Source organism: Eufriesea mexicana, unplaced genomic scaffold (genome assembly GCF_001483705.2).
Source record: "Eufriesea mexicana isolate 0111107269 unplaced genomic scaffold, ASM148370v2 scaffold8199, whole genome shotgun sequence".
Lineage (NCBI taxonomy): Eukaryota > Metazoa > Arthropoda > Insecta > Hymenoptera > Apidae > Eufriesea > Eufriesea mexicana.
The window spans coordinates 117,485-132,198 of record NW_016915967.1 but is presented as its reverse complement, the minus strand read 5'-3'; the positions used below and the strand labels follow the sequence as shown (position 1 = coordinate 132,198).

At 33.5% G+C, this 14,714-nt stretch overlaps 4 protein-coding genes across 8 annotated transcripts in view; 3 read left to right on the top strand and 1 right to left on the bottom strand.

The window, feature by feature from the left end:
• Nucleotides 1-1,440: 1,440 nt before the first annotated feature.
• Nucleotides 1,441-4,858, top strand: LOC108552824 (kinesin-like protein KIF9; the record flags this gene model as incomplete). Its single annotated transcript, XM_017907499.1, is given in 13 exon segments — nucleotides 1,441-1,659; nucleotides 1,743-1,894; nucleotides 2,030-2,138; nucleotides 2,211-2,393; nucleotides 2,463-2,648; nucleotides 2,774-2,889; nucleotides 3,077-3,290; nucleotides 3,467-3,595; nucleotides 3,658-3,787; nucleotides 3,866-3,987; nucleotides 4,065-4,199; nucleotides 4,278-4,670; nucleotides 4,808-4,858. Coding segments are annotated over 13 exon segments (2,139 nt in total), but the record flags the coding sequence as incomplete, so codon positions are not given.
• A 1,065-nt stretch (nucleotides 4,859-5,923) lies between these two features.
• Nucleotides 5,924-6,804, top strand: LOC108552823 (uncharacterized). The gene is made up of 4 exons (XM_017907498.1): nucleotides 5,924-5,944; nucleotides 6,014-6,157; nucleotides 6,235-6,693; nucleotides 6,772-6,804. Exons 1-4 carry the CDS (start codon nucleotides 5,924-5,926, stop codon nucleotides 6,802-6,804), a joined length of 657 nt encoding a protein of 218 aa, XP_017762987.1.
• A 292-nt stretch (nucleotides 6,805-7,096) lies between these two features.
• Nucleotides 7,097-9,038, top strand: LOC108552843 (alpha-tocopherol transfer protein). Of its 2 annotated transcripts, XM_017907519.1 has the most exons (6): nucleotides 7,097-7,146; nucleotides 7,213-7,448; nucleotides 7,539-7,698; nucleotides 8,136-8,241; nucleotides 8,427-8,796; nucleotides 8,877-9,038. In XM_017907519.1, exons 2-6 carry the CDS (start codon nucleotides 7,295-7,297, stop codon nucleotides 8,954-8,956), a joined length of 870 nt encoding a protein of 289 aa, XP_017763008.1. In that variant the 5' UTR covers nucleotides 7,097-7,146; nucleotides 7,213-7,294; the 3' UTR covers nucleotides 8,957-9,038. The 2 variants fall into 2 exon arrangements, with proteins under 2 accessions (XP_017763008.1, XP_017763007.1); XM_017907518.1 differs by having other exon boundaries at nucleotides 8,427-9,019.
• A 148-nt stretch (nucleotides 9,039-9,186) lies between these two features.
• The window catches only part of snu (ABC-type transporter snustorr), a 33,167-nt gene continuing 27,639 nt past the window's right edge, over nucleotides 9,187-14,714 (bottom strand). The window contains exons 7-16 of one of the 4 annotated variants that reach the window (XM_017907536.1): nucleotides 13,917-14,010; nucleotides 12,691-12,858; nucleotides 12,474-12,608; nucleotides 12,173-12,324; nucleotides 11,880-12,087; nucleotides 11,630-11,807; nucleotides 11,360-11,546; nucleotides 11,002-11,267; nucleotides 10,693-10,779; nucleotides 9,187-10,259 (exon numbers count right to left, since the gene is read on the bottom strand). In XM_017907536.1, the coding sequence (XP_017763025.1) occupies nucleotides 10,045-10,259; nucleotides 10,693-10,779; nucleotides 11,002-11,267; nucleotides 11,360-11,546; nucleotides 11,630-11,807; nucleotides 11,880-12,087; nucleotides 12,173-12,324; nucleotides 12,474-12,608; nucleotides 12,691-12,858; nucleotides 13,917-14,010 (1,690 nt within the window). In that variant the 3' untranslated portion in view covers nucleotides 9,187-10,044. The remainder of the gene's footprint in view (nucleotides 10,260-10,692; nucleotides 10,780-11,001; nucleotides 11,268-11,359; nucleotides 11,547-11,629; nucleotides 11,808-11,879; nucleotides 12,088-12,172; nucleotides 12,325-12,473; nucleotides 12,609-12,690; nucleotides 12,859-13,916; nucleotides 14,011-14,714) is intronic. The other 3 variants (XM_017907537.1, XM_017907539.1, XM_017907538.1) reach the window with 3 other exon arrangements.

The window sequence follows — 14,714 nt, the reverse complement described above, 5'->3', positions numbered from 1 at the left end:
TACCGTTTCTAATGCGTTTCTATCAGCGATAGTTCGTAGGTATAGCTTGGATAGTATTTATCGATAATTATTATTACTCGTTAATTCAACAAGAAATAAAGATTTAAGAGTGTAACACATAAAGAATGTTTATGTAGGAAAAGGTACATCGTTTTGTGCATCGAAACGATTAGGAAGATGAAAATATGTATAAAAGAAAGATAAGACAGGAAAGATATTGCAATGAAAGAAGAGTCTGTATAGCTAAAGTTACATCTTCGTTTAAAGTGCGAATGTTTTGCTGTAATGCAATTTGTACATTCGTTGTTGGCATGAATTTGAAAAAGGTGTTTTTGCGAATTATTTAGAAGCGTTATTGTGATAAAGAGCAGTGCGTTGTATTTAATTAATAGAATTTCATTTTTTTTACAGAATTGTAAACAACGATTGATATGTTTTTATAACGTACAGTATGATATGATTGTTTAGGCAGGTGGTATGCTGATAATTTTCGTTCCGTTTTCATATTTTTTGATTTTGTAAAGTTAGATTCTAAAGGAGGTGTAAAAAAGTATAATACAGCATAGTCGTAGTTTTTTAAATTACCAATTTGTTACCAATTAAACACTGAATTGATATATAATCACCTGTTCAATGATATTTCTTTAGTTTTATATATTTGTGACATGCGTTTTGGACAATTGATTATTATTAGTAATTTTATATTTAACAATGTATAGGCTTTTAGCGAAAGATAAAGGTTTTAGAAAAGGTGATAAAAGAGAGACACGAAAATTAGGTAAAGCGCAACACTACAATTCGATGGATTTTATTTGTAATCCAAGAAATAATCTATACTCTCGCTTTTCAAGATCTTTGCGTCAATTTACGTTCTCCCTTTTTATTCATAAGTACATTGTTAATTCATAAATTTATACATTAAAAAATGTTACAGTTCTTTTGCAGAATTTATATAGGAGTCGGTTTTTTCGACGGCACAATGTGTGATTTGTATGGAACTATCACAAAATAAAAGACTCGATATTGATCGTATCGCGTTGACGATTTTTTAAGATTTATCGCGTTTTTCACAGGATATGAACATATATAAATAATATATATGTATATATATATACACACACGTATATATATATATATATATATATATACACACACCATGTATTAAGTGTAAGATGCTGTATATTACAAGATAAGGCGTATTCGATGTAAGTAGAACTTAGAAATGCAAGTTTTTTGTATTTTCAATATAATTCTATATATTATATATGCAAATTCTTGCTTTTGGAAACCTTTCAGAACTGAAGTTACATACGCATGATTAATATCGCTTTTGAAAACGTCCATTAAAATGTCGTCCATTATTTTCATTCGCTAAGATTACCAATCCTACAAAATGTTACTCCAACTAAAAAAATAGTAATTCCCTTCACGAAAAAATGAATATCCAGCGAAAAACCATTAATCTCTCATAACTTCGCACGATCAACGAAAAAGGACATAAGTATAACACAATAGGTTCAAACAAATCGACTTTCTTCGAGCATGACGGATAACTGTGAACATGCGAATATCAACGAGAAAAATGTAAAGATTTTCATCAGAATTCTCCCACTTGAGGAACCTTGCGAATCCTGCGCGAAAATTGACTCGGAACACAAAGTAATGAAATTTCTCTTATGCTTGAGATATTCATCCTAAATTGAACATTAAAAACGAAACAATTTCGTTCTGATCTTATGCAGAAGATCTTCATACGATGTCTACAGGAAATGCAACCGAATAGGATAGCTATATCAAGAAAATCATCTTACTGGTGTTTTCGAGCAGACGAAATTTTTAGCGACACTTCACAGGAAGAGATTTACCGTGTTACAGCTAAGGACCTTGTGTCGAAGTATAAAAAAAAATATTTTTCCTCCGCTTAATACCGTTCGAGACTTCCGGCATAGACCACCGAGCAAATTTTTTAAAGACAGGAAGCCTCAAACCGTATCGATTATAAACAGGAAGTGTGATCTAATATAGTTAGGAAACCACATTTAAGAATTTTAGGCGGTGTGAGTTGCGTCGTAATAGGTTATGGTCAAACGGGTTCCGGGAAGAGCTTTACCATAACCGGCCTTAGGAATAACTGGGAAGTAGGACTATGTCGAACATTTTACATTCTCGGTATTACGTTACAAACACAATGATAACATTCCTTTTCTCAGCACAGAGGCCTGGTCGTGCGACTTTTATCCCACATGTTTGCTGAGAAGGCGAACAGAAAGAAAGTCAGCCGAATAGAGTACCACGTCAGCTTTATCGAACTACATGGAAAAGAGGCCAAAGATTTATTGTCCTCTGGCACGGATAATAATAAAGTCAGGATAAATGAGCGAGAACCTTTCAAGGTGTTATAAGATATTTTACAAAATATTGCAAGGAGACATTTGATAGAATTTTAGTCAGAAAAATTCTAGGATATATCCGTGGTATGCGTGAATAGTGAAGAAGAAGGTTTGAAGAAAATTTTCGAAGGTGAATTCAGAAGATCGATCACGAAAGGATCGACTTATCCAGAGTCTCATTTAGCCACGTCTGTCATCACTATTCACGTGTCTAATACAAGTTTGATTACTTCATGGAGCACCGTAGCAGCAGCCAAAGTAATTATTTAGTTTGTGTTTCGTTTCTTCAAACTTTTTAAACCGTGAAATTGGGGGAATTGTAGAGCTTCGTGTCGTTGATTGGTTTCGTGATGCTTTAATTAGAAATTTAATTAACTTGTTAGATACATATCGTGGAAACAGCTGGTACAGGAACAGTAGGAAGGAATAATTGTTCGAAGACAGCCATGGATACTGGTTTGGGGAATTTAATGAAGACTGAGCTCGAGCAATTCTTTTCGTATGTAGGAAATTCAGGATCATCCGCTATTAATATGATACGCTCTAATAATTTGTTAAAAGTCCTGGGAAATACTTTTCCGATTTCGACTGTAATTCGGTGATTAAAAGAAGTTTGAAAGTTGAATCATATAATACTATTTAAACTTCAAATTATTTATTAATAACTAATGATGTAATTGTAATAGGTTTATATCTCATATTCGAATTACGAAGGAAGATCTCGACATCACGTTATCGACTTTAAGATTCACCCTAAAAATTGCAAAATTAAAACCACTCAGAATAAAAGAAGATGTAAAATATCGTGCAGATTTACTAGTGCATAGGCTTCAGAATGAAGTCAGTGCTTTGAAGAAAGAGCTAATGCTAAACGATATGTTTTTACATCAAGAAGCTCTGGTAAACATCTCGAAGTCTCGAGCGGAACAGATTAATCGGAGTATCCTTAATTTTTTAAATGACAAAATTTCGGATTTCACGCTGTTTAATGTATCTCAGGCTCAAGTATTACTAAAGAATATTAAGGATTTATATAACAGGTTGCATAGACTATGTTGTATATATGATAATATTAGCTTCAGTTTCTAAATTATCGAATCGCTAGGTTAACTGCCAAAGAACTCGAAGTGGAAAAATTAAAAGAGACGTACGAAAATTTGGTAAAAAGTGTGACAGAAGTTGGTTTATCAGAACGTTTACCTAAGGTATCTCAATTGAATATTTAATTTCGAATAAAATTCCTTATTTTGTATTAAATACGTCGTAGGGAAGCATGTTATCTACCGATGATCAAGTTAATAATCGGAAACGAGTTAAGAGATTGTCACAAGTTCTCCTCGAAGCCGAAGAAAGTAAAAGAGCCATAGGAAAAGAAGTTGGAATTTTAAATAAATCTAGTAGGCCAACATTTTTATCGGAACAATGTAATTTTATCGAACACGTATGAAAACGCTTTAATATTTAACATTGTATAGCGATAGGTCTAACTCTAGGACCCTACATAAATGAAATTAATCTTGACGAAAGATTAAAACAAAGCAAACGTTCAACAATGTCTAAACAAATTTTGAAAATTGATAGTCAGAGTATGATGACGGTTAGAATATATTTTATTACAATATATTTTTTTTTACATATTTTCATTTTTTAGTAATTTACGTTGTATTAAATAAGGTCCGGCAATTATTCCAATCATTTTTAAGAGAAGAACTAGAATTTACAAAACTTAAGAAGAAATTTGATGAAAATAAGAAGGTTCTTGCTACTGTTCGTCAGAGGTTTACAAACATGATTGATAATTATTTTCAGGTGTTTTGTAGTTTACTATTAATATTTAAAAAAAATGTTATCCAAAATGCTTGTTAATTAATTGGTGTTATCCGTTAGGCAAAAAGAAATTTAGATGATGCACGAGATAAACTTACCAAGTATCGACAAACTCGATACGTTTTGGAATTAGATAGTTGGGATGGACGTGAAGCTATATGCGAAATTGAAAAAACCATTGAGCGAGACATTTCATGTTACCAAAAAGTGCTAGCTAATTTAGAAAACGAAGTTAATGAGGTGCAATATGAAATTAGCACGTTAGTTAATCGAGATTTTGAAATGGGTTCAAAGTTAGAATCTGGTTTTTGCGAATATTGTAAAAGAAATGCCTTTTTATTACATTATACCGAAAAATCAATGAAAGCATTGTTGGCACCAGAAAAAGAATCCTTGGAAATAATTCGAAGCAAGTATAATAAGTTTCAACGTGCAATGTTACGTAAAACACAGGTAAATTCTTCAATTTAAATTCAAAATTGAGTATTTGAATTTGAACATTTAAATGAAAATATTTGGATTTAAATATTTAAATTCAAAACTAATAATGAATTAAAAATTTTTAAACTTACGTTTCTTTTTCTTATCAGGAAATAGAAAAGACAAAAAAAGTACGATTTGATTATGAAAAGAAGTGCTAATTTGTATCTAATGAAAATACTATCTCCTTAGCAATAAGTACTTATATTTAATAAATCAATAAACGCATTTTTGACTACTTTTAAAATTGATTTTATATTTAAAATATAAGCCGGAAATAATCATGAAAGTAAACCAAAGCCATCTACCAGCATCCTAATGAATTACGTGATTGGCATAGGGTAAACGTATTGACACTAACGAAATCATTTCCTCTGCTTAAAAATCACCGGTTATGATAGTTGTCTAATAATATAGTGAAAGTTGTAACATTTCAAAAAGTTTCTCCATATGTAAGGTAATTTATAGTCATTTGTGTTGTAATACGTTACGAGTAATTTCTGCATACTTGCAAAATTAGTTTAATACGTTTCTTTTTCCTGGCTTTGGTGTGATCTATTTTTTTGTGTCAAGAATGTGATAGTTTACTGTCCTAAATGACATTGATCGAATCGAAACGTAGTTTAAAATTTAGTAATCATTTACGTATTGTTTGTTTTGATTAATTTCTCTTCAAATACGATCAACTGCGTCTTTGTTACTAGGCATTATAATCTTTTTTGTATTATACTAAATTCGTGTCGTAAATCGATTTCTATAGAACAATAAATTTTGGTTGGAATATTAACGTACGAGTGACAAAAAAGAAAGGACTTGGGTGGCTTTAGCAATAGCAACAGTTTAAGATTTCGATATTCGGGGATCCTTGGTGAAATCGTTTTATCCGACTGTTAGTGTCACGTTACAGAATTGTAAACAGAAATCAGTTAACGGTTCGACAGCCGACGGACATAAATTCTGTCGGCTGTCAACTGCTGTGATTGTGAACAGTGTACGAAATATTCCGAGAAAATTGAAAATATATAATCATCAGTGACGCTGTGTTATTTGTTTCACAAATGGTTAAGTTTCCTTCGATTCGCGCGCAATCCAAGATGTTTTAATGTAAAGTGGAATTTGTATATTGTCTGATTTCATGAGAGATTTAGTGAGATATAAGTTGTATGTATTTAATGAAGGAGTGAGTATCTATGAATATTAACGAAGACTGACAGAGAATTCCTATAATGGCAAATAAAGAAAATCTAGTAAGTACTATTTACGTAAACTTTTTTATCGACCTTTTGATATTCGATGTCAATATATACCTATGATAGTTGGTGCAGACAGAAAAATTATTTGAGACGTTATTGCAAGAGGGGAACAAATATTTATTTGCCATGGATGACCTACGTAATAAATTTAGAAAAGATTCGTTTGAGTTCAAGAAGATATTATCCCATATAGATAGTTATTCGCGGGTGAGTTGGAAATATAAAAAATAATGTATATTTGTATTGATTGTTTATTCTTTTCTGAAATACAATATATCTTGCAGTGTAAGACACAATTAAGGGAGGATATGGAAGAATTCAAAGAAATGTATGATTATGATACTGTGGATGACATCATAGATGACGATGATACAGAGGAGGGTGATGAGATGGAATATATGCAGATAGAAATGGAAGAATATGAAAATGAGGATGAAGATCTTCTCCTCGAAGAACAATTTCGTCAGTTTCGTAATATAATGTATCGAAAGAATATTCTCGCGAATATGGAAATGATAATTTTGCGAATGTTAAATGTTGATGAAAGTTTTGTAAATTTTCAAATATGTGTGTACTCAAAGTTGAAAGTTATTTTAAAAGATTATTGCCAAAGAGTTCAAGCATTTCTGAAACGCAACGAAGCACTTCTAGAATCGCAAGAAGATTTAGAACAGAATCTAATAATTAAAAGTATTCGGGATAAATATAAACAGCTGCAGCAGCTCTTGATTAAATTGATCGAGGTATGGTTAAACAGGTAACTACTATAGTAGATGCTAATAAAATTTTATAATTTTTAGAAATAATTTTTTGTGATACAGGGTCAGATATTTTCTTTGGAATTTGCGGTGTAGCCGCACGTGAACCCAAAAAAACGCGGTAGAAGAAAGTAATTAAAATTTGTCACGTGATGTTGTGGAAAAAAATTAAATTATTTTTTTATGTTTGTATCATATAGCGTGTAAAAAATAAATGTTTGTTAAATTAAATTGCATTGTATTTGTTAATTAGTTTAGTATTTAAACAGAGTCAATGACATAGTCAATGATCAAAGTTCATTACGCAAACTTATCTCGAGCTGTGTCTGCAGATATCGCAAATATTCCGGCAGATGTCTCCATTTTATTTCATACTTGAGCTGTAGATCTTTCAGCTGCCTATCGACATTCGATGTTGTTGGATCGTGAAGTTGCAGTGTATGTTATCTTGTGTCACTTTTTGTAATTTAGTATAATATAGAAGGTGTTTTCTGTTTAATGTAGAAAAGGCTATAAACAAAAATCTAATCCTCAATATTTTCACTGGTGAATAGCAAATGACTAAGAGTTATAATTTTACTGTGTCATGTCAACGTTAAGTGAATACATTTGTCAGCTATCTACGGAGGAAAAAGCGTATTTGGCGGCCAATTTGAATGAAACTGACGAAACCAGGCCAATTAAAATAGCTGAAATAAGACAGTGGATAATAGAGAATGATAACTTACATGCGCCTACTGGTATTCATATTTAATTTCAAACATACCATATAAATTTCCTCTTTTTCTTTATTTCTTTTGTGTTTAAAAAGATGTTTTATACTTTTATAGACGACTTTTTTGTTCTTCGTTTCTTAAGAGCATGCAAATTTAATGTGGAGAAAACAAAATCTAAATTACAGAATTATTATAAACAGAGAACAAATTTGCCAGAATGGTACAGTAACAGGAATCCCTTTTTATCAGAGTTACAAGAACTTTTTGATTTAGGGTAATGATTATAAAATTATATTATTTTTATATTTTTTAAATATTATTATAATACCTCTCAATCGTGTTTTAGTTTACGTAAATGCTATCGTTTCCAAAGATTAAATATGACCGAAAGAATGCTCGATAATATTCCTATCATTATTTGTAGTTTTCCTGGTCACGTTTAGTACTTTAGATCTTTTTGTAGAGCTAAGAACACGTTTAATACCGATAGTGTATCTGCATTCGATAAGCCGTAGCATGCATTTTGCAATAGATAATTGTTTCAGTTTCAATTATAATATATTCATTATCAGACATAGTATATAATTCAAAAGTCACTATAGCATTTCTTTTTTGAATACGTGTTAATAGCATGCAATTTTCGTTATGTAATATAAGATCAAATTTTACATATATAAGAAAAGTGGTTACTCTTTAAGTTTGCCTTTCCAGGGTACTTTTACCTTTGAGAAAATTAGATAACGAGGGCAGAATGATCGTGATAATACGTGCGGCCGTACACTCTCCCAGAAAGCACAAAATGACAGACATGTTGAAGGTATGAAAAACAAAATTACTAGTCCGCATGAACGGAAGATATAAATTGTAAATTGCAAATAAAAGAAGTAAGCAGTTGCACCTGATAATTTTATTAAATTCATAAATATATTCGCGAACGAAATTTTTGCTTCAGGTATAAGGAATAAAAATTTAAGCAATAAAATACATTTTTTTTCGCATTAGGCAGCATTAATGATTTTGGATCTAGTATTACGAGATCACGAGTTCGTTACGATTTACGGTATAACGGCTATTTTGGACATAGGAGGCATTACGTATGAACACGTTCTTCAATTACCACCGAATGTTATTAAGAATTTAGTTCATGCATGGCAGGGCTGCTACCCTGTTAGAATTTATTCGCTGAACTTTATTAATGCTCATAAATTCATAAATGTAGTATTGAACATTTTTAGAAGTTTTATGACTAAAAAATTGAGACAAAGGGTACATGTTCATGCACGTGGTAAATTAAAGTTGTACGAAACTTTACCAATGGATATATTACCAAAAGAATATGGTGGTATGGATGGAACAGTGAAAGAATTAAGCGGTAAAGTTTTTGTTTCATACGGTGCTTGTATGTGGGTAAATAAGACGAATGTTAATTATGTCATTTTAATTATGCTTCAGAGTATTGGAAACGTAAGGTTAAAGAGAATCGAGAGTGGTTCGCCGAGGAAGAAAAATACAAATTGTCGTTAAGTAACTAAATTGATTCTAATTTGTGATAACGAGGGATTGCATATGCAATTGTCGAGTAGTTAATAGTAGACTACGTGATAGGCATCGAAATATTTTATATTTTTTGTAAATGTTTTTTATACAGAAAATAAAACGAAAAACGAAAATATCACCTTTTTTTTTTAAATATTTAGTTTATGTATTCATTGCGTAATTTTATTCAGACTAAATGTTTTTTCAAGCGTAAATAATCAGAAAGATCAATAACGTATAAAATGTAATTGCTATAATTCATATTCTACAATATGGTACATATTTTGAGTTCTAAAATTGCATTGCACATTAGCGCATATTAATTATTCTAATTATACCTTTCCAATAATTTTCTCCGTCAAAGTTTACCTTTATACAAAATTTCATGTATTCTTCTTGTCATACATGAAACATATTTCTCATTTATCGTGTGAATATATCCTTTTCTTCGTTTTTCGCGTTTCTTAACCGCGATTTTTCTCATCGCATTATCAGTTAAATAAAACGTACATTTAAGTCATGGGCAAGTAAGACTGTCCTACATCTAATTCGCTACTCATTAACTTAACCATTTACTACTCACAATCCCATTTACGTCTGGGACAAATTTACCAAGGCACATTGTACTGAATTTAAGTAAAAATCGTCTCGTTCATCGCCAAGCATTCTGTACAGCGTTTCCTTTTATAGGTTAATTTAAACGAGACGATGAATACTTTTTACAGATATCCATGGTAAAATGCATCTCTAAGAATACATGGTATATTACAGACGTTCAACTAAATAAAAAAGGGATAGAAGAAAAGAAATCCCTAAGAGGACCAGACACACCACAAACAGTCATTTGTTCTTCATCATTCACACATAAGGGACATTAAGCGCACAAGGAGCATCACATATATCTGGAGATTCACGCACGGGGGGCGCAACGAGATCGTCTCGAGGAAGCTGCCGAAGTGATCTCTTCTCGCTTCGAGTTTCCACCGATGGCCGACCGTGATTTTTCGAGTCGAACCAACGTGTCGTTAGCTTGATTTTCCTCTTTCACGTGGCGATGACGATTTCCAAACGCCACGATAAAATCCTATCCGCGCTTAAATTTGAGCACCATTATGCTTATCGTGAGGAACAGAATTATCCAGACAATGGTTGCGATGAAGCCATTGTAGACGTCCGATTTCGAAATGGCCCAACCACGTGTCAGCATGGAACGCAACGACGTCGTAGCCAATGTCAACGGAAGACCCTGAGATATATGCCGTAGGACTGTTGGCATACCTTCTACTGGCCAAATAACACCTAGAATCAGACAATTATATCAATTTATCAGTTCAATGCTACATAAATAACGAAAGAAGTTTCGTAGGAAAAAATGTCTTCTACTCTGATGGATAAGTAACAAGTTACATAATAAAGAATTCACTTCTGGGCACTGGAAAGTTGAAAGCTGGCACACATTCTTTGGTTCTTCTAGAGATTTAGTATAACTCTATTAAAATAATATTCTTTGTTGTGATACTCTAGCTTGTCTGAACATTTGTAAAACATATGATCTGAACATCTTCAAGTTGAATATAATTAAGTATGCAAATAACTCTTTCTTCTGCTGGCCAACATTTAATCAGAATAATCATCATTAAATTTATGCATTTTATTCGAAAATATTTACTAACACTATGGCCAGGAACAAGATAAGAGAATTATATGTTTTCAATTTATATAATATACATACCGCTTAACAAAAGCGTAGGATAGAAACTGCCCAAAGCTAGTTGGATTGCATTTCTTTCAAGTTCGCAAAACGCTGAAATTACAAACCCTGAAAACAAGAAGAAAGGCTTGAGTAAATGTTTCATTTAATTAGTATCATTAATTTATTGCGAAGGAAAGTTCGTTAATATGTTTCACAGGATAAAAGTACGAGTTAGTATTAAATATTACTTTACTGGGATTAAAAGTTTATCTTCTGTGTGTCAACAAAAAACTATAACTCATTTTTTGAGGTTTTATTCAAGAATTGATTTTACATTTTTAAACTCACCGAAACACATGCCGCATAGACCCTGGAGAATCGTCAAGACAATCACCCAGCCTATTTCTCCCTTGCACTCGACACCAAATACCAGAATCATGAATATTAGTACCAATGCAGTTTGGCCACACATTACCACGAATTGTGTAATTACGTGAGAGAAAAGGACCTCTGCTGGTGAGACGCCAGCCACCCAACTTCTGTCTAGAAGACCCTCCGTCCTCTCGATGATTAGAACTGAGGAAGTAAGAGCCACCGCCAAGAAGAAGACAATACTGCGAACATATGATAGTTTTGTGAATACCTATTGTCTCACTCTGTTCTTTCATTAACAACCTGATGCTAATAGTAATTGATTTTTACTTACGTTAAAATTACTCCTGGCGCTACGAAATCGGTGAAACTGGGATCATCAGTGCCGTAAAGTGGATTCTCAAAATGAATCGGTACGTCAGCCAATTTTGAGTTCTGTTCACATGATGTTAAAAGATCTTTGGCAAAATCCCTGTACGAATATTGAAGGTTCCTGGCTAGCATCAATCCTATTTGTTGATCTATAATATGATAACAAAGGTACAGTCATTATTTATATCTTAAAACCTGGAGAAACATAGTGTTCTGATAATTTAAAACTTACTAGACATGTCTAGCCAGACCCTGATTTCGCTCTGCTCTAAGGTTTCATCGTCAGCTTCTCTTCCTAGAGCCATCCTTGCAACAAGAGCGTCTGTGAAGTTCTCAGTAAAGTAGAGAGTACCCCAAGCGTTTCCTTTGCGTACCGCGTCCATTGCTGAGTCAGGATCTGGATAATATTCCTAAAACGTAGATATCCCTTTCAATAATTACAAACTGGAATCTCTAAGTCGCACTCGAACTCGTGGTCTTACTTTTATCATCGTATCATTGTCCAAAAATTTAAGATACCGGCAACTAAGACGCGTAAAGTCGCAATCTTCCGTTATCGGACAAGACATGTTCTCATAGAACATTTCATGATTGACTATTGCCAATTTTAACCCAACTGGATCCCTACCAATCGCCAGACAAAACAGGATCACTTGCATCACTGGCAGTGCAAAGATGAATAGCATTACTCTGTACGTAAAACACACTTTTACCATCTTCATCTAATAAGAAATGTAATATTGCTTTCTCTGCATTCAACGTAACAAAAACTTACCCTACATTTCTCCACATACGTAAAAAGTTTTTCTGCAATAGCGCTTTCATTTTGCCCGTGTTCGTTATTTTGAAGCAATCAGTGAAGTCACTGCAATCATCGCACTCCAATGTCGAGCTATTCTTCACTCCAGACAACGGTTTTCCGTTTAACTGTTCCATATAAAAATAGACATATGATTCGAGGGGACTCTAAAAACTCGCTCACGTATCATAAGATTATTTTGTTCAGCGAGTATCACGTCAATGTGTGACTAAAGAACATTATTGTTCACGTATGAAAATTTTTCCTAAATTCTTACATCGTAATGGTTTCCAACACCGTTCGTCGAGTCATGAATGAGCACCTCTTTACTCTGATGGAAGTTTAGGCCAACTACACCCGATTCTTCAGTCACGTACACCGGCTCGTTCTTCTTACCCCAGTTCAGAGAAGCCTATGAAAAGGTAATTGATATTAACTCTCCAAGAATTTTGTTTCCACGATCCATAGAACCAAATATCACCATTTCTTCTTACCAGACTAATATTATTAGAGATATTCAATTCTGTCGGTGGTTGACTGTACTGTCCTTGCTTCCGTGACAGTTTCAGGAAAACGTCTTCAAGGGAAGCACAGTTGTACATCGTCAGGAGAGATCTGGGAGATTCTTCAGCTAGTAAATGACCGCTTCTCATCAAACCAATCTGTGGAAAGAAAATTTCTGTGAATAAATACAAGATCTTTCTGGGATCAAGGTAAGATACATTTTTCTCTACACAATGATAAAAAACGATTATTTTGTAGCGATGGTAAGTGTTTTTTAAGATGAACTTGAATACAAAGTACACGTGACGTCATATATGCCATTTGCAATTTGTATTAATAAAACAAAGTATGTATTTGTAATACTTGTCTAGCTGTCTCCTTGAGTCTTCGCTGATTCTTACGTATTATCGTTTTTCTTATTGTCGAGAAACCGTGATAGACGCAGTGATCTGGTTTCATCCATTTTTTAAGGTGAAACCAAGCAAGATTATGTAAAAATGCTCGAGTAAAATGCAAAACTCAAAGCTTAGGTTTCCTTATAATTATCATTGTAAATGGTTCTAACAAGCATGTTTTGTTAACATCACAAGAAATTGGAGATAAAAATGGAAATAAAATTTGATAAATTCTCCTGGTTACTTTTTTCCCTCATGAATCATGAATGATCATAAAACGGTTTGAAAATGCAAAAGGGTACTTTTTGTATACGACACCAAGAGGTATATAAAACCTGCAATCGAGGGTTGTCAAAACAAACAGACTTATAATTTGCATAATGTCCAAATGAATCAGCTAAAGGACAGATTACGAGATCGGATCAACCGGTCATTATAATGACGTAATTTCAGAACGAAAATGTTTGCGTTGCACTTGCAAAAAGATCAAGGTGTTTTTCAGAAACGTAAAATGCGTAGAAAACTTTGTTCAATCCATAGGTATTTGAAAGGAACGTCCAGAGCGAGTCGTGTTGCACTCTGTAGTATTTCTGCGAAAGTTTCCCCTTTTTCTTTTTTTTTCTTTCAAAAGCCTGACGTATATTCGTCGAAAGGCAGAGTCATGGTTGCACAATTTTAATATGCGATCATTATCGTAATCGGTGGACGATTTCGTTTGGCAATGGCTCCGGTTGCATTTGTATTCCCACGTATGCACCGATATTGTGCCCCGAATATTTTTATTACACACCAACGACCGCATTACATAAGGCCCCACGTACCGTGTGCGCCTGTCGGGCCTCCTCGATGTAGTGTGTGGTTATAATTACGGTCTTGTTTCCATCTTTTGTTATTTGGACCAGGTGATTCCATATGCTGCAAAAGAAAATGCATCGTAATTCTGTGCTCGTTAACAAATGGCATAATTTAACAAGAAGTCGTCGATTTTGGAACTTTAATGGCATCGGGAAATACTTTGCGTATTTAGACTCTAATTACCGCATTAATTTCGTCGATATGAAATTAATATAAAAATCGATATTAATATTCGCAATATTAAATCCAAGGAGAAAGATTCCAGTTCTCCCAGTCTGTTATGCATAATATCCAACATTTTTTGGCACGGTTCATTATTTTTCATATACTTTTTAAGAAGCCATCGGGAGAACTAATTCAACGATTAGTCAAGCTACATTTCTATGAGAAAGCACGGAAGCGGAGAATCTCCTCTTGGTCGTTATACACAGACACTTCAATTTCGAGAAACTAGCGTGAAGTGCTCGTAAATACCAGCGATCGTGAGTATTCGTGGTAATCCGAGGAAGCGATGCTCGTCTTGCAACAGGTATAATCGCCTTGCGAACTTTCTCGTGGCTAATTAGTCCTTTTCTTTATCGTCGTTTGCTTTTTCACTGGAAAAAAGCAGCCACGTGGGGTAGAACTATCGGAGAATCTGATTAATACGAACGTTCGCAGCAGTTGTCCGAAATCTTTTTCTCCAAACGTGCTGGCTTGAATAGCGATGTTGAGAATTTACGAGGATCTCGCTTGAACCTTGAACCTCTGCGGAGGATTCGTGT